The sequence below is a fragment of the Lepidothrix coronata genome, unplaced genomic scaffold (assembly GCF_001604755.1).
Source record: "Lepidothrix coronata isolate B3197 unplaced genomic scaffold, Lepidothrix_coronata-1.0 Scaffold12, whole genome shotgun sequence".
Taxonomy (NCBI): domain Eukaryota; kingdom Metazoa; phylum Chordata; class Aves; order Passeriformes; family Pipridae; genus Lepidothrix; species Lepidothrix coronata.
The window spans coordinates 6,474,900-6,493,011 of record NW_016690192.1 but is presented as its reverse complement, the minus strand read 5'-3'; the positions used below and the strand labels follow the sequence as shown (position 1 = coordinate 6,493,011).

General features: G+C 44.9%; 1 protein-coding gene across 4 annotated transcripts in view; it reads right to left on the bottom strand.

Annotated features, from left to right (window-relative positions):
- The window catches only part of CACHD1 (cache domain containing 1), a 92,756-nt gene extending 74,988 nt beyond the window's left edge, over positions 1-17,768 (bottom strand). For 2 of the 4 annotated variants that reach the window (XM_017805466.1, XM_017805467.1), the window contains exon 1: positions 17,559-17,671. In XM_017805466.1, coding sequence (XP_017660955.1) covers positions 17,559-17,603 — 45 coding nt within the window. In that variant the 5' untranslated portion in view covers positions 17,604-17,671. Of the gene's footprint in view, positions 1-15,098; positions 15,190-17,558 lie in introns of those variants that run through there. The other 2 variants (XM_017805465.1, XM_017805468.1) reach the window with 2 other exon arrangements.
- Positions 17,769-18,112: the final 344 nt, after the last annotated feature.

The following is an 18,112-nucleotide window of genomic DNA, read 5'->3' as shown; positions in this document are numbered from 1 at the left end:
GGCTCAGTCTGCAGGGAAAACTGGCAGTGGGAATGCTGCTGTTTCCAACAAGATCTTCACAGAATATGCTGAGTTTTAAGGGACCCACAAGGATCATCCAGTTCCACCCTCAGCCCTGCACAGGCCCGTCCCAAAGAGTCACACAACATGCTCCAGAGGATCATCCAAACACTCCCTGAGCTCTGGCAGCCTTGGTGCTGTGACCACTGCCCTGGGGAGCCTGTTCAGTGCCCAACCACCCTCTGGGGGAAGAACCTTTTTCTAAGATCCAATGTAAACCTGCTCTGACACAACTTCAGGCCATTCCCTGGGGTCCTGTCCCTGGTCCCCACAGAGAAGAGATCAGTGCCTGCCCCTCCTCTTCCCCTCCCAAGGAAGTTGTAACTGCAATGAGGTCTCCCCTCAGTCTCCTCCAGCTGAACAGACCAAGTGGCCACCCCAGTGCAGAGCAGAGCAGAGCAGGACAATCCTCTCCCTCACCCGACCACTGATGCTGGGCCTGATGCCCCCCAGGACACAGCTGGCCCTGCTGGCTGCCAGGGCACTGCTGACTCACGTACAACTGCACTCCCAGCTCCCTTCCTGCACTGCTTTCCAGCAGCTCATTCCCCAGTCTGTCCATACATATCCATATGAGAAGCCAACAGAGCTGCCTGACAGCAGCAGCCAAGCTGGTTTTAGAGTGGTTTATTTACTCAGCCTGAAGCAGCCCTTCAGACAACAAGCTGCTCCCTTACCACTGCAGAAGCTGTGAGCACAGCATGGTGTGGTGAAAAGGTCTTTCAACTCCTCCAGATCCATCTCCACTGGTTGTTTAGCAGCACTGCAGCAAATTTTTAGGTTCATAAACCACCAAAGTCTTTGTGAAAGTTTAGGGACTGTTGGCTTAGGTTTCATTAGGGAGATCCTAATCTGTTGCATTCCAAAAAAAGGCTTGCTTTGATATTCATAGAATCTCAGAATGGTTTGAGTTGGAAGGGACCTTCAAGCTCATCTCATTCCACTCCCTGCCATGGGCAGGGACACCTTCTACTATCCCAGGTTGCTCCAAGCCCCATCCAACCTGGCCTTGGACACTTCCAGGGATGGAGCAGCTGCAGCTTCTCTGGGCAACCTGTGCCAGGGCCTCACCACCCTCACAGGGAAGGATTTTTTCCCCAACACCTAATCTAAACCTACTCTACTAAACCTAAAAACCAAACTATTTCACTTAGTTTGAATTATGCCAATCTAGATGGCATATTCTGCACGAAAACCTTAGAAGGAGAAACAATGCATGGAAATAGCACTAATCAGCTGAAAACACTTCCAGGACCAATAGGTCATGGAAAGCATACAAGGTCCCAAGACAGCAGTGATCTCAAACTGTTGCTACAGCTTTCCCTTCCAGGTATTCAAAGTTTCAGGGGAAAACAAAGGTAACCCATGAATAGAGGCAAGAAGTGCATTAGACAAGGTAATTGTCTTCTCATCTGGACAGACAAACCCTAATGAAGCCAGGAGAAGGAGCAAACGCCACCACTTAACTCAGGAACTGCACCCTCAGCAGTCACAGCTCAGTCTGCAGCTCAACTTCATAGGATTTCTTCAGGATTTATCCCTCAAATCCAAAACAGACCTGAGATTCAAATAATTTATCAAAAAAAGTCCTTGTGCTAAGTATTTTACTTAATTTAAGTACTTATCCCCTTTGCCATGTCTTGGAAGTCTGTTCATTGCAGAGATTACACATACATTATATAACAAATATTATATATTACAAATATCCTAATATTCTTACAAATCCATCATTTATTAATGCACTTCTTCCAGTAGATTTTTATTTTACACATAAGCTTCCCAAAAAAGCCACATTTATGCTTCCAAAAATTCTTAATTTTCTTTTCACTGAGGTATTACTGTATTTCCTTGCCCTTGGAGAGTTTTATCTGGGATTATACACATGTACCAAAACACAGCTGTTCCACTTCTTTTCTCCTTTATTTTTTTCCCAGAGAAAAACCTGCCTCTATCAGCCATCCAATTAGCTGCTCACTATCAAAAGACTGCTTTGGCCTTTCATCTTCTTGAAAACTGGATTCAAGTGAGAGGGTGTCATGGAAACTGTGTCTCGGGTCATTTCCTGGTTCAGTTTTTCAGTCACCAAAAATAAAATAGTAATAACAATAATAGTGAGATTTTTTTTTTTGGAAAAAAAAGAGTATTTGTTAGCCCAGCCTGCAGAACACGCAATAGCCATGTGAAAAGGAAAATTACATTATTCCTCAGGAGAAATCTTCATCTGACCGAGGAGGAACCTGACTATCAATTCAATGTGCAACTAACTCTCTCCTAAAAAACTCAAAATCATGTGCAGAACACAAAACCTGCAGCAAATATGCAGTGAAATAATGAAGAATTATTAAAAAAAAATCAGCGCACAGTACTACCACGATGTGTTTCTCTAAGTATTTCACTAAGCAAGTAGGATACAAAAGCATTAGATAATTATATAGGAGATTGTTATCAAACCACTGAGTTTCAGATGCTTTATCTACCCCAAATACCTCCTTTAAAAAACCAACAACCTCAATTCCCTCTTGCTTTCACACCTCAAAGTCCACAGTTCAAAGCTCACTGAATTTCACTGTTACAGAAGAGTTGCACTTCACCGGTAAAACCACTAAAAACCTCATGAAAGACACCAAATGCACAAAAATTACAAATTTCAACCAGTTGCCTGAGGTTACAGGTAACAAACATCACGTTTGTGCCATGAGGCCGTGAGCATGGAAAGGTCACTGAAAGGTGGGATTTGCAGTGCTGGAACAATAAAATGGACTACTTTATTAATTTAGATAGATAATAAATGAGTTACAACTGCTCGTTTTATTAACAGCATGGTTTGGAGGAACTGTAATCAGGAGAAATGTGGGAAAGGGACACTCTGTGGTAGAAAACTGCCAATTTCAGTAGATCTACATCATGGGGGAAAATGGCTATTTTCTGATTCCAGTGCTGCCATCTCGTTTCTGAACCCTGCAGGACACAAATCCCTACTTCCTTTTAAATTAACCCTCTACCTCTTAGAATTTCCAAGTTCATTCTAGCTAATGAACCAAAGATAGTACTCAAAACTTTAAAAACAAATGAAACTGGGAAAGTTCACAAACCAGGGAGCTTTTATCCTTAAGATGAGTCATAAATAAAGGTAATTAAAAAGAAATAAAAATCTCTCAATTACTTAAGAAAGCCTTAGTCCTTTGCCAGATTTTCTTCTGTTTTGATGAAAAAAAGAGAGGGAGGGGAAAAGATACAAAAGGCTGCACATATACCCAACTAATCCATTTTATTAAACACAGAGGCAATGGGGGGTAAACAGGGAAAGACAGATACAATTCGAGAGGAATTAAATCAAGGATATCACTTTCTGTGAGAGCTTTCTTTTTGCTGAGGGGAGATGGAGGAAAATGTGCAGTACCTGGAACACATCCCTTTACAAGCACACCTAGAAAGGGCTTAATTTGGTTTTAAACACAGAAAGGCTATAAGCTCATGCTGGCAAAATGGTGTTGATTTGGCTCAAAAAGCTTTTCTCAATTCTTAAGCTGAAATTCTCAATCAGACTAATGACATCTATGCAAAATATCTTGTTTTATCCCGAAACAAGAAAAGCACACAGAGCCCATACCCCTGCCTTTCACCTGTTTCACTCTAACTTTGGGCATGATGTTCCTCTGGCAGCATTTTCCAATTTAATTTCCTTCACACCCCTTTGAAGGTACCTGAGTGTAGCCCAGCCCTCAGCTTTCACCCTCAGCCACCCCACAACCAACTGCTTTACCCTTGGAGAACCTGCAGAAGCTCCACTCAAGCCAGACAGATTGATTTGCTCTTTCTTGATATGATGGAGTCTCCAGCTGTGACAGCAGCTGGAAAACCATCAGCACACACCTGGGATCAGACAGGCAGCTGTGTCCAAGGCAAGGAGCAGAGGTGAGCTACACATCTGTCTGGAGGTTCCCAGCCACCAGCAGCTCCGAGCTCTTCCTCACCTGGATGCTTTCTTAGGAATACGTGAGCAGCATTTGCACAGCAACCAGCATGGAATAATACACAGAGCACAACCACCTTTCCCACCAGGGATAGACCCGGGGGGTGGGGGTTAGACTGGAAATCAGGAGGAATTTCTTCACAGGAAGGGTGATTATACATTGGAAAGGGCTGCCCAGGGAGGTAGTGGAGTCCCCATCCCTGAAGGTGTCCAAGGAATGACTGGACGTGGCACTCAGTGCTCTGGACTGGCTGACACGGTGGGGATCGGGCACAGGCTGGACTCAATGGTCTGGGAGGGCTTTTCCAACCTCAATGATTCAGTGATTCTATGATCTGACCAAATTAGAAACCCTACTCCAAAGGACTCACATCTATCCAATTTGTAATCCTAATTAAATCTGTGGCTTTTTTTTTTTTTAATTAGTAATCTTCCCTTACTTCATCTTTACTCCACGGTTTCCAAACTGGAATACATTTTCTGGCATCTTTGCAGGAGGTGAAGCTCTTTCTGCTTGTAACCCCACAGAGCACTAGATGAATTAGCAGCAACTGCAAAAGATGGCTTTATCAGAGAACTCCAGGATTTTTTTGTTGTTGTTGAGGTTTAACTCTTTTTGCTAATGGAAAATTAAATATATGTCCTCTAGATTCTTGTTCTTGTGAAGATGTTTGCCAGGTCAAATTGAACACATCTGCGACCTTGCAGCCTCAGTTTTGAGAATGAAAACCTTTTTTGCCACTAAGAACCACAGACAGGAAGAAAGCACACCAAAATCTAGCTGAGAGCTTAAGTAGAAGATGAAAGACAACATCAGATCTCAATTTAAAAAATAATAAATTAAAATATGCTGTTGTGGTAAGCGGCCACTACAGACAAACCTGCAGCCTAAACTAGAAATAAAGTTACAATCTGGGCTGAGAAGAGTGGTCTCGGGGTCCTGTTGTTGCCACAAACCCAGTTGTGCTTCCTGAGAAGCCCCGAGGTCATTGGAAATGCAAAGCCCCAGCTGGGGGCAGGAGGAACTGGAGTGTTCAATGCTGGGCTGGTGTGTGCCCACAGCAGAGCAGGGTCCCTCCCCCTCTCCCATCATGCTCCCCATTATTCTCCACTCAAGCTGAAAGGAGAAGGTCTTTTCCTCTGCCACTCGGTGTCAGCCAGACTTGGGAAGCTCCGCAGGAATTGCTGAGAGATCCAGAAAGGCACAAAAGGCTCGTCCCACAAAGCTCCCTTTCATGGGGGCAGTGTGTCTATTAAATACGTCCTGGTAATGTGCATACATTTTATAAAGAGATTATAAAGTGAAGACTCAGTCACTAACTCAACTACACAATGAGATTTTTAAGTCTATTACTAGAAAACTGGGGTTTGAAATGAGTAGCTGGGAATGTTTCACAGCTCCTCTGCAGTAACACTCCAAGGCCTGGTACCCACAACAGCAGCTGAAGGTGTATTTTCTATTTTTTTTAATGCTTTAATTTCTTTATTTGGTGACACACAGGCACCTCAGGCCATGACCAGTCTGCCTTCAGCACTGTAGAGGGATAAACAGAAAGGATGATTCAAGCCCTGACAGTGTTCCCGCACCAAACATCTCTCAGAGCAGAGTGGCATCGCTGCTCTGGTGGGTTGGAAATGGGAAAGTTAAAAAAAAAATAAAAATAATAGAGCAGATCCTGCTCTTTCACTGTGGCATCAGGATGAACAGGTGAGCTGCCATTCCTGAGCATTGCTCCTGCTCTTATCAACACCAAAGCAGTAAATAGCCACTTTATCCTCCTCCTCCATCTTTTCCCTCCCTTTCCTTTGCCCACAGGGGCTCAAGCATCTCCTGAGATTTTGAATAACTAAGGTAGATATAGATTCCTGCCAGCCCCGTGAAAGTTATTTTCTGTCCACCAAAAGGCAAAAAAAAATTAAAAAAAAAAAAAGAATCTGTCTTTTCTCTTTCTGCATCATCAAAGCAAGGCCACAAGTTGACAATCCTCCCCGGCGTGGGTATGGCTGTGGGCCAGCTTTGCATTCCGGCCTCTGCAGGGGCTGAATCAAGCCACACTGCAGCCACAGACTTGCTATAGCAAGTCTTCCATACTTTAAATATATTTTTGGACTTTGAGGCCGATGCTAACACTGGCTCTAACTTCATTTCTGAACAAGAATCCCAAAAAGGCTGCAAATCTATTTTCAGGATCAAAATGAAATGTTGTCTCCCAGCAGCAGTGGCAAAACTCCAATCCAGTTCCTCCTGGACACAGAGTAAGAGTGGAAGGTTGAAAAACTGCTGGGTTTTGTCATGCAGACCATGCTCTGCAGATCCTCAGGTCTACACACTCACAGCCTTAGGAGCCCATCCAGCTCCCTGCCAGGCACAGAGAATCATGGAATGGTTTAGTTGGAAGGGACCTTAAAGCTCATCTCATTCCTCACCCTGCCATGGGCAGGGACACCTTCCATTATCCCAGTTTGCTCCAAGCCCCATCCAGCCTGGCCTTGGACACTTCCAGGGATGGGGCAGCCACAGCTTCTCTGGGCAACTTGTGCCAGGGCCTCACCACCCTCACAGCCAAGAATTCCTTCCCAATATCCCATTTAACCTTGCCCTCTATCAGTTTAAAGCCATTCCCCCTTCTTCTATCACTCCATGTCCTTGACAAAAGTCTCTCTGGGATATCTTCCATCAAAATTTCAGGGGATGTTACAACCATGCTATTTCTTGTGCTGATCAGAGAGTTGTGGCCACCTGCCACACCAGAGCTGCCAACAAACCACCTCAGTCCCACACATGTCATGCAGAGTGGGACCGAGTGCTCAGCCAGTGCTGAAATACTGATGGTACTGGAAAGCCAGGAGACAGGGAATGGCAAAAATGACAAAAAACAAGCAAACTAGAGGCCAGGAAATGGTGGAGGGGTGTGAGAAGGCAGCAGAAATCCAGCTCTGCTGCACCTTTGGTCTCCACAAGAGAGTTTGAAGTACAACTTCACAGGAATTCCCTGTGCTTCCCAGTGAGTCAAGGTTTGGGGTCAAAGGCCTTGAACATGCAGTAACATTTTTTGTGGATTAAAAAAAACAGGTAAGGGCCTGGAATGAGCCTGACCTACACTGTATTCACCTACACTAAATGCACATCAAGGACAACAGCTTTCAGTACATTTTCAAAGAATCCCAAATTAAAGCATTTCTTACTAATTTTTTTTAATTACTATTATCTCTTTATAGCTACTTATGTTTTCCTCTTCTTTATCATGAATTTTCAGCTCTATTAAATCGTCCAGAGGACTCACACGGAGCAGAGAGCACACCCAGCAGGTCTTATGTTTCAGACGAGCCCTCACAGAGCAGGTCTACACTCATTTCATCCTGACTCCACATCTTCCCTTCCCAAAATAGCTGCTGCACCTCTGCTCCTCAAAGAGAAATCCACCATTTCAAGCACTGAAAACCATGGCAATGGATGTTGGGTTTCATTTATTTTTGGAGGCCGAGTTTCTATTCTTGGATATGTAGGAAAAAGCAGCATTTCAAAGTCTGAGGTTGCAATTACCAGAACATATTTTTTTAAATGTATTTCTAGACTTACAGTCAACCACTTGCTGAATAAATACATAAATAAAAAGGGGGAGGCAAAATTATATTTACGGGACATCACAGTGAATCAATACTTTAAAATTCATTAGATTCAATTTCTTACCAAACAGAAACAACTTGTTTATTAGAAATGACCAGCCATTTATCTCTTATCATGATTATGTTGGGGTTATTTTAATTTTGGCTTTGCATCCAGTAGTTTTAATGAAAATACAGTATCATCAGTATGTCAGTATATAAAATTTTAGAAACCAAACACAACTTTTGGTATAAAACCCTTGTTCCCAGCATGAGCTCAGCACAGCAGAGCTTCCTCTTCCAAGAACAGCTAGATTAGCAACTAACTGAATTTAACAACTTTAAGAACATCAAGCACATCCCTCAGAGCAGCTACTGAAATGATCTAGGGCTACATAAAATAGATCAGCAGTATAATTCAAAAGGAAAAGCCAGAATTTTATAATTTAAAATTATAGTTACATTTCAGTCAAAAATAAAAAAATGCAAAATAAGACTTCATGTTTTCCCAAATTACTCACGAGAGAAGGTTGGCTACTTAAGTGCCCTTAGCTTTGTATCTGCAACCTCAACCTTGATGAAGTTCATCAAAAGCTAAAGAAATTTGAGAAGTTTGCAATTTTCATCCTCCTCCTGCAACATATTTGAGTATTAATTTCTTTCCCTTTTTTTTCCTCCTACAAGGAGGACACAAGAGACTGTGTATCCAGGAATAACATTTTCTAATTTTAATGGAACAGATCAAAGACTGGAATTTACGGTTTAAAAACAGACTCCTGACCACTGCTGCATAATGTGACACACAACCATCCCCAGTACTTATCCCTGTCTTCCTGCCTGCACCAGTTTTCCCTGTAAACTTTCTTCTGTAGCTGAACTCCACCAAGCCAGACCAAGGGAATAAATCCCATGTCACACCTGGCAGTGCTGGAGAGCCACTGGCAAAAGGAATGGAAGACAACTATGAAATTCATATTACAGAAACAATGTGCCCAAGGAAGTTGAACCACCTACACCATATTTAAATTAAATATCCTTTCATTGTTAAACCTGCTAAATGTATTATTCCCACATTACAAATCCTTCTATTTTATCCTTCCATACAACACAAAAATTGTGTCTCCAAGATGTTGGTTTGGCCTCTCTAGAATACACTGGTCCATGAGGGTTTGACCACATCAGCTGTTGGCAACTGGGAACTGAACCTGCAGATCACACACTGGCTTCAGTCTCCAGCACTAACAAAACATGAACTGCAATTTAGGATCCATGGAGTTGAAGTGACTTTTCCCCTTCCTTTTACACTCCTTGCAATGATGAGAGATCCTGCTTCTTTCTTATCCTCCAAACAGTGTTTACTTCTCCAGAATCAAAAGTTAAAAGTCCCGTACCAGAAAAAAAAAAAAAAAAAGATTGAAAAATAACATGTTTGTTCACTGACCATGAAGGAGGCAATAAAAATATCCTGGATGTGATTTCCTTCTCTACCAATCTTCCATCAGCATTTTCCCACATGATTTGCAATGGACAGGCTACCACTGAAAGCAAACACTTCAGGCAAACTTGATTTTGCCCCCACAAAGCACACAATTCTGTAGCCATATCACAGAGCCTGTTGTAGAGTATTCCCAAAAAGGGCTCCTCACCTGACACCTGCCAACACATACACCATTTCAGCATCCACTTCAGCCCAAAACCCATCCCATAACTCATTTTTCTCTTCCTGGTAGCAAGTCAAACATGACCAGTCCATGCTGAGGACTTGGGCTTTTTCCCGTTCACAAAGCAGCCAGGTTTTGGGATCAGGGAGCTGATCCATCCCATGCTGCACTACTACCTGATACACAGCATCCATGGAATGGTCCCTGGCTACACCATCATCTGGATGCAGCTGGAAACCTCTCCCTGTGGCCGTAGCACTGTCCAACCAGTTTTTGCATCCATCCACCATTACGTGGCACAGGGGAAGGACAAAGAATAACCACCAGCACGCAGGGACCACACAGCTGATCCTCGTGGTGGCACAGCTGCTGGGAAAGAGCTGCTGCAGAGTGCTCTGATTTGGTTAAACCCAAGATCTCTTGCTACCTTGCCATTCATTTCACTGTCAAATCCTACCCTTGCGCTCCTGGTCCACACAATTTGGGGTTCCTTTATTTTCCAACAAATAAAAGCCCTCCTGGCTCTCCATACGGTCTTCCCAAGGGCTGGTAAGCCCTTTGTGACCTTGGCTCAGAGCCTGGTCAGGCCAACAGGCTCCTACCATAGCTATTTTTGGGAGTCTGTCCCTTCTCCCCATCACCACAAACACCTCCCCAGGTTTTGTTTGATAGCACTTTTGAGGTGAAAGCACAGCCAAAGAGGAAATGTTTCTAATTCTCCCTTTGCTGAAAGGAGGAGAAGCAGGGACTGAATCAGAGAGGTTGTGGCAGCACCTCAGCCCTTTGGTGTGGTACCATCACATCATCTCTGTCAAGCTGAACTTATCTTTACATGTAATTTGGTCTGAAATCCACAAAAAACGGCAAACAAATACTCTTATAACCCCACCAGGGTGAACACACAAGAAATTCTGCTTAAGGCTTTCCAGCTTCTAGAAACTTTTTATGGCAACTTCCAGATGTGTCTATTTTAAAGCTTTTTTTTTCCCCTGGCCTCATTCCCACCTGTGACGATCCTAAGTATAGCCAGAAATTCCTACTGCATCACAGGAATATGTGCAAAGGAAGGTCAAAACTGGACAGAGAGCATTGGCTAGACAGTTCTGCAGACATGCTGAAAGGAAAATTACAGGTTTTTTATCAAAAAGGTGTTAGGGCTTTTCTGCTCTACTGGTTCAAATCACACAGTCAAAGTTGTGCAAATCCATGGGCTCAAAGGGCAACAGCACCATGAAAAGCTGGTTTTATCAGCTGCTTCTGGCTGGGAAGCTGGTAAGGGGAGATGGAATAGTTTGCTTTTACTAATTACTGTAATTGTGCAAATATACTTTTGCAAAATCACTTGGGAGACTCTACAGAGACCTTAGAGGCCGTTGATAAAAGTGATTTCATTAACACTTTTCATGGGGTTGGAAATGAGTGTTACTGATTTGTGGCACCATGATTATTTCAAAAGTCAACACAGATTTTCCCTGCTAAATTAGAAAAACTATTGTACAGAAATTGTACAGATTTCTGTACAGGGAAGGATGCATAGGACAAGATTCAGGCCATGACTTAGCTTAATTTTATGTCAGAAAGGCAAGTCTTCACAACAAATACTGGGTAAGTACTAATGTTATTAAACTCTGTTTTCCATGGAAAAGAGAGCACAAGGATATCCTTACAGATTTCATTAACACATCATGTTATTGAACAACAATAAAGTACAGGAAAATGATGGGAATGCAGGCCCTCTGTACTTTATGGTTTTACACTCATTCTGCATTAGGCCTATGATACAGGAGGTAGTAGTCAAAATCTCAGCAAAATTTTTGACATACAAAACAAAGGCTGACACATCAGATAAGTTACTTACATTTCAATTATTAAGTTATATTATCCATGTACAGAAAAAAAAACAAACAAACAAAAAAAACAAACAAAAAAAAATTAGTATTTTTCCATTCAACTACATACAAATAAATAATTCCTGGGACATTATCCAACCCTTGTTAAAGTTCCCAGCAAAGCCCCCACAAGCTCAGAGCCATTCCAGGATTCACACAGAGCCAGGCTCATGCTTGGGTAGCCCTGTACCCCAGTTCAATCTATGGAGTGCCCTGACAATGGAAATACAAAAATTTGGGGTATTTCCTTATAGCTGGGCATTTCCACACATGAGGGTACTGAACTGCCAAGGCTCCAAGCATTTCTGGGCCAATTTTTCACCCATCATTGACAAGCAAAACCCACCAACTGTTAAACACTGTTAAACAACAACAAAAAAAATCTGTTTATACTTAATACTCCCTTTTATTATATGGATATAAAAGAATCACTGGGAAACATACACAAATCTTTTACTTCACATTTTTTTCCATCTCAAACACATCGTGCCTTTCTGTCTGAAAGATGAAGCTCTTGATAGTATTTGACAGCAAGGTTTTTTCTCCCCTTGCCAGGCAATGGCAGCAAAGCAGCTTCTCTGCTGTGCTCAGATCCCCTCTAACCATTCCTCCTCTGCTGAATTAAGCCAAGAAAAATGAGCTAACACACGCTGTATTTACTTTTGTGCCTTCTTAACACACGTGTTATCAGCCCTGCCACAGCTGAGAGATTCCCAATCACTTCCTGGCGTCCTTGGATTTCTTGCTGCTAAAACCCCTCCAGCCCACGCCAGGACTGGCAGGATCCTTAGGAAAGGCAGAGCAAGGGACAACTAATTATCTGCCAACCCACCTTGCTGCTCCACTCTCAGCAACTTTTATCTGCCCAGGACAGCTGCATTTTCCCTGTTTGAAGTGAAATGTCAGGCTCTGCTGATGCAACAAGACGTACATTACTAAGGATGTCCTCACACTTTGAAGGAACAGCTCAAAGCCTAATTAAAAATTCAGATTTGCTCTCCCATTCCCGCTGCCCTTCCACCAGGACCTCTCGCTGCCTCTTTGAAATGTTTCATGCCAGAAAAAAAAAGGAATCCACGTGGAAAAGGATGAAAAACTGCTGCAGTCTTGAGCTTTCAGGCGGCCTCGGATAAAGCTGCTGAAGCTGGATTCAAACTAAGACATAATCATGGAAAACAGATGAGGTTTTACTCTGCTGGTTTCTGTTCTGTAATTATTACTAAAGCACATATTACTGCCAAATAATATTTAAAAAAACTAAAAAGGTATAGCCAAACACTTACCAGCACTCTTTACTTATATTTTTCTATTGTATTTCAGCTTCACAAGCTGGGAACAAGCTGGAAATAATAGGGAAAAAGAAGGGAAATATTTTTTTGTGCTGTGATTTGGCTGAGGGTGCACAAGGTCCAGGTTTCATACCCAGTGCTTTACATCACTTGCTGTGAAAGTACCTCACAGTCATCAATGGATTTATTTATAAATATCCATATAAATAAGTGGGGAATTGTGTGAAACCCTTGATTCTGGAGATGGAGAACCATGGTTCTGGCATTTCAATGGGATTTAACTCAAGAGGGATTTAACTCTTCTAAGTATTAAATCCACTGTCATTAGCCAGAAAACCATCCCATTAGAAAAAATAAATAACACTGTATTCTGTCAGTGTTCATCTGCAAAGGGATTAAATAAATGGACAGTTCTGGTGACTGCAACTCTTTGCCATCACCCTGAAATCTTCAAAGAACGTGGATTTTTCACCCCATATAAACCTCTGGATATGTCCCCATCTCCCTGTCATGCACAATCTGTTCTTCTTGAAAAACATATGGCCAGACAAACAGTTAGTAAGATAAATAAATAAATAATATGCTTGACAATCAACCAGAAGTCTGTACTAAGCTGGTTGTTATTTTACACATCACTACATCACCTGATGTATTATTATAGTATATATAGTATTAATATACAAAGTATTAATATTAAGAAATACAGGGAAAAAATTACCAGCAAACTGCTGTTTTTCAGATTTAAAATGCCTTTTCTTTTTTTTATTCCAACCTCCAAGATCAGTAACAATGAGAAAACATGTTTCCTTCTCGGTAAAGGATTAAGATGGCAGAGCTGCCTTCAAAAATATTCAAGGCCCTCTGGGCCTACAACTTTTGTTACTATCTGGACAGAAACATCAACAAGCATTTTGAAAGTTATAGAGGCACTTAATGCTTTTCATCTTCAAAGCGTTTCTTAATCCTTTCAACTCTGGCTGCAAGTATTATATCCCTGTTTTGGAGATGGAAACATTACCCTGCCCCTCACTATCCAAAAACAGTCCTCACCTTGGGCACCCCGTGCAGATTTAGAGGGTAAACCTTGCCAAAAACCAAACAAAACACTCACAAAAGTTCTGATTTATTCTTTTCCTGCCTTTGTCTCCCGACTAAAGAATTTCAGTTGTTTCAACCAACAGCTTGCTCTGTAATTCCACCCAGATCAGAGAGGCCAGGATCAGACAGGTAACAGGGATGGTGAAACTCCACTGGCAGATCAGGTCACACCACAACCACCAATTTAGTTATAATTTTAGTATAAAAGGACACTTAATTGGTGCAGTGTGTCAGCTCTGCCCAGGAGAACACATTCCAGGACTGTCACTAGAGCTGCTCGTTGACCAAGCTCCAGCCCTTGGCAAGTGATGCCATGGGCTGTTTGAGATGTGACTACATTCCTACTGAGGAATGACAAGGAATACAGCAGCTCAGGCTGGCAAGAGGAGGTGTGATTGCATGCTGCATCCCAAGGATGCAGCCTGCTGCCAGAAGGTGTTCCCTGGAATGATATGGATGCTGTCAACAAGTGCGTTAGCTACGGAAGAAAGAAGGTAACGGTTAGAGGTGGCTGTAGGTGCAGCACAACCCATGAACCAGCAGCTTCTCCTGCATGCTCTGTCCCACAGGAGGAAGAGGGAAGAGGAAGAGATTGTAGTGAGACTGCTTCTGGCAAAAACCCACACAAGCATGTGTACGTACCCTGATGCATGAAAGGTAATAGTTGGTGATATTAAGACACAGAAATATCATTAACTGCGGATTTGGTAGAACTGTCAAACAGAGCGGGAACAATGATTAATCACTGCAACAGAGGAAGTCAGACAACCGATAAACTTTCTGTGTTTAACCACTCCTGGAGAAATAACACCCAGAATGGTAACACGGAGACACCCAGGAACCCACCACACGCTGCAGCACCCAACATGTGTCCTCACTAAGTGAAGACTCTGTGTGGTACAAATATGCATATTCTAATTGGAAATTTAAATAAGAAACTGTTAAGCTGCTATACAACACATTCAGCAAATGATGTAACTCGTGAGTTGTCACCTAGACATTACCAGCTGCTCTGTGCAGTACCATTCAAGGAATAAATTTATAAATGAAATCAGAGCACTTCTGTGGGCAAGAAAACAAAGCACTACTTAAAAGGTAACAGTCAGATACCACACTCATGCAAGTCCCTGTAAACAGAAAGCAGTGGTGTGAGTGCCAAAATCAACTGTCAGACTGATGCAGGCGGGCACCAGAAACCTCTCTCATCCTCAGTCTTCCTGTAGCTTCAGCCTGTTACAGCACAGATGTACATGTACTTCACTCCTCCCAACAATGAAAAATAATGAGATTTTACTCGAAACACTAAGTCCTTATTGCTGTTGGACTAATTACATGAAGCACTGGTCAAAGAAGAATACATTGCAGGAAGTAGACACTGCACAGAGGGGACAGATCTCATTTATAGCACTGACGGCTCCTGCAGAAATCTAATCTATTTTCTATCTCACAACTTCCACGGTCATTACTCCCTGCCCCATTTCACAGGCATTTAAGGCTCACAGATTCATGGTTCTCCTCTTACCTCTTCCACTTGCTCCTCTAGTGTCCAAACTGGAAACTCCACCTCATCCTCCCTTCCTGCGCTTCTGAAGGCTCCGTCCACATTTCCCTCTTTTTCCAGATTCAAAACACACCCCAACCAACCTCCCACCTTCACTCTATTTAAGCATTTCCACCTGCTCCTGCACTCATTGGATGCTTCCTGCCCACCTCTGGCTCAGACCTATCCTTCCTCCGTTTCCCTTTCCCACGGTTACGTTGGTGACACCACCTCCTGCCTATTACCAGGATGTGCAGATGTGGGAGCCACAACTGGCAAGGACCAAAGCGTGAAAAGAGCACGGAAGGGAAGCATTAAATCCTGCTGCTTCCTCCTCTACAATTTATGAAGCTAAATAAAACCGCAGCTCACTAATGGCTGGACACCAACCCTCCCTCTCGCTACCGCAACTTCCTCTCACTAGATCCTCATTTGGGCCCTGCCCCCACGTTACCCCCTAAACCTTAGGAAAACCTCCTTGGATTTACATCTAGGTAAAGCCCAAAAGTGCTCTTGCCCTCCTTCCAAAATCCCACACCCCTCCCTTCTGCCCCATCATGACATCCTGAGCATCCCCACTGTGCCAGCAGCACAGGTAACCCACCACCCGGCACCAGGTGCCCCCCAGGGCACCACTGCTCACCAACAGCCCTGAACATGTGGGAAAAAGGGGAATTCTGTGCTAGCTACACCTAGCCCTGCTGGGCAGGCTTAGGAAATTTCTGCCTTAAAATCCAGTGCTTTTAAGGGCTGCAGTGACACGTATCATAACATTTTTTGTTCTACTGTAGGAGGTCAGCAAAGAAGCTTCTAAAATCAGGGGAGATTTGTTCCCACTGGTTTTTAATCTTAAACAGCTGTAATAATGTTCCAGGGGGGAGCAAAGGACAGGCTGTGCATTAGCGTGATGGGAGTTCAGACAGCCAAAATATGAAGCATATAAAAATAGAGCTCAGTATGAAAAGGGGTTTAACTACCAGTTTCACCACATGAAATTTCTTTGGGGCCCTAAATATCCAGCTAATGGTAAACACACTTTTAACATTATTTGCATCCCCGTGCACTGGCATCCAGATTGTTCCCAAACTTGGATCACTGGTACAATTCTAGGAAAGAAAACCTGGCTCATCCTAAAGTCAGCTTGTGTATCAAAGCACAGTAACAAGGTATATTTTTACAAGTGGCTTTTTTAAAGACAATATGTGCTGAGATGATCATGTTAGATTTTTTTTTAACACCAGAAACAGATTTAGCAATGCAATTATACTGACTTGATTTGCATTAACAGAGACTCCACCAAAGCAAAGGATTATGCTTATATCTTTTGAGAGGAAATACATACATGTATATGCACGGCAGAGGGGGGAAAAAAGTGACTTCCTTGAATTCAGTACATCAATAATGTACCTTGTTAAGTGAAGTCATTTAAATCCCTGTCTTCTTAGCATCAAGGACAAGAGACAGCTCAGTGTTTCCCAGGACAAAACGAGCCCTAGGAGGCCGCCCAGCACAATGATGGTCCAGAGGTGAGAGAATGCAGCCAGTTTAGAGAAGATAAAAGGCCATTTGGGTAGAGACCCCCGCTGATCCTATGAAAGTGTCTCCTTTTCAATTTGGGAGGCTTTTAAAACTGCATTTGCTACTGACCATACCTTCCCCTGAAAGCTGCCTGGGATCCGATTTCACTTTTCCCCCCTCGGAGAGGATGGGCAGCCGCTGCTGTACCGCAGGTACCAGCACTCCCTGCAAGTCCCACCAGCCCCTCACAGAACACCCCAGAAACAACAAAAAGCTCCTCGACACCGCATTCCCCCAACCTCAGGCGCGAATTCAGCATCTAAATAAACTTATCGGGCGTACTCTTGGGCCGGGAAGCTCAGAGCTCTCGGGCAGGACACGGCTCCCTAAAGCTGCCCGCGGGATGCTCGGCCGGGAGGCGGCTCAGCCCCAAGCCGGGCTCGGACTCCTCCGGGGCTGCGGGGGGCGATTTTTGCCGTTTCTGTTGTGTAAACTGCAAATAACACAGGAGCCTGTCGCTCCAGCCCCGCTCCCCTTCGGCCGGGCGGCTCTGCGGGCCGGGAAGCCGGGCTGTGGGAGCCGCAGGAGCAGGGTTGGGGGAAGCCGGGCTCGGGGAAGCCGGGCTGGGAGGAGACGGGGCCGAGGGAAGCCGGGCTGACGGAAGCCGGGCTCAGGGAAGCCAGGGCTGGGAAAGCCGGGCTCGGGGGGGAGCAGGGCCAGGGGGAAAGGAGCAGCCCGCGCAGGGGGGAGGGAAAGTTTGCGAAGAAGAAAAGAACTGGCGGAGTGGGGGGGGGGAGAAAAGAAAGAAAGGAATGGAGAGAGAAACGGCAAGGCAGGAATAGGGAAGAGCGTGTGCAGGAGGGAGGGAGGGAGGGGAAGGAAGGGGGGAAAACCGGGCGAGCCGCCTGCCGGGTCGGGCCATACCTGCATGGTGACGACCCTCAGCTCCTCGGTGGCGAGTTTCCTCATCTGGCTGGCCAGGACTTGCGCCTCGTCCAGGATGGAGAACTCCGCCTCGGCGGCGCCCAGCGCGCCCAGCAGCGCCAGGCACAGGAGGCCGAGCGGCCCCCGGCCCCCCCGGCCCGGGGCAGCAGCGGCGGCCCGGGGCTGCAGCCGCCCGCCGCCCCGCGCCATGCTGCGGGAGAGCCGCGGGAGCGCCGCGGGAACGCCGCCGGCACCGCCTTCCCCGGCTCAGCGCTGCGGGGCGGCCATGCAGGGCACGGCTGGCGGGCGGACCCCGCACACACGGCCCCGCACACACCGCGCTCCGCGGACACGGCCCCGCACACACGGCCCGGCTGCGAGCGGCGGCGGCGGCCGAGGAGAGACGCAAAGTGCGGTGCGGAGGAGGAGCGGGAGCGGCGGGGCCGGAGCGGAGGCGCCGCGGGCAGAGGGAGGGAAGGAGGGAAGGAGGGAGGGAGGGAAGGAGGAGGTGTCTGGGGCCGCCGCGCTGCGGGCGGGGGCCGGGCCGGGCCCCC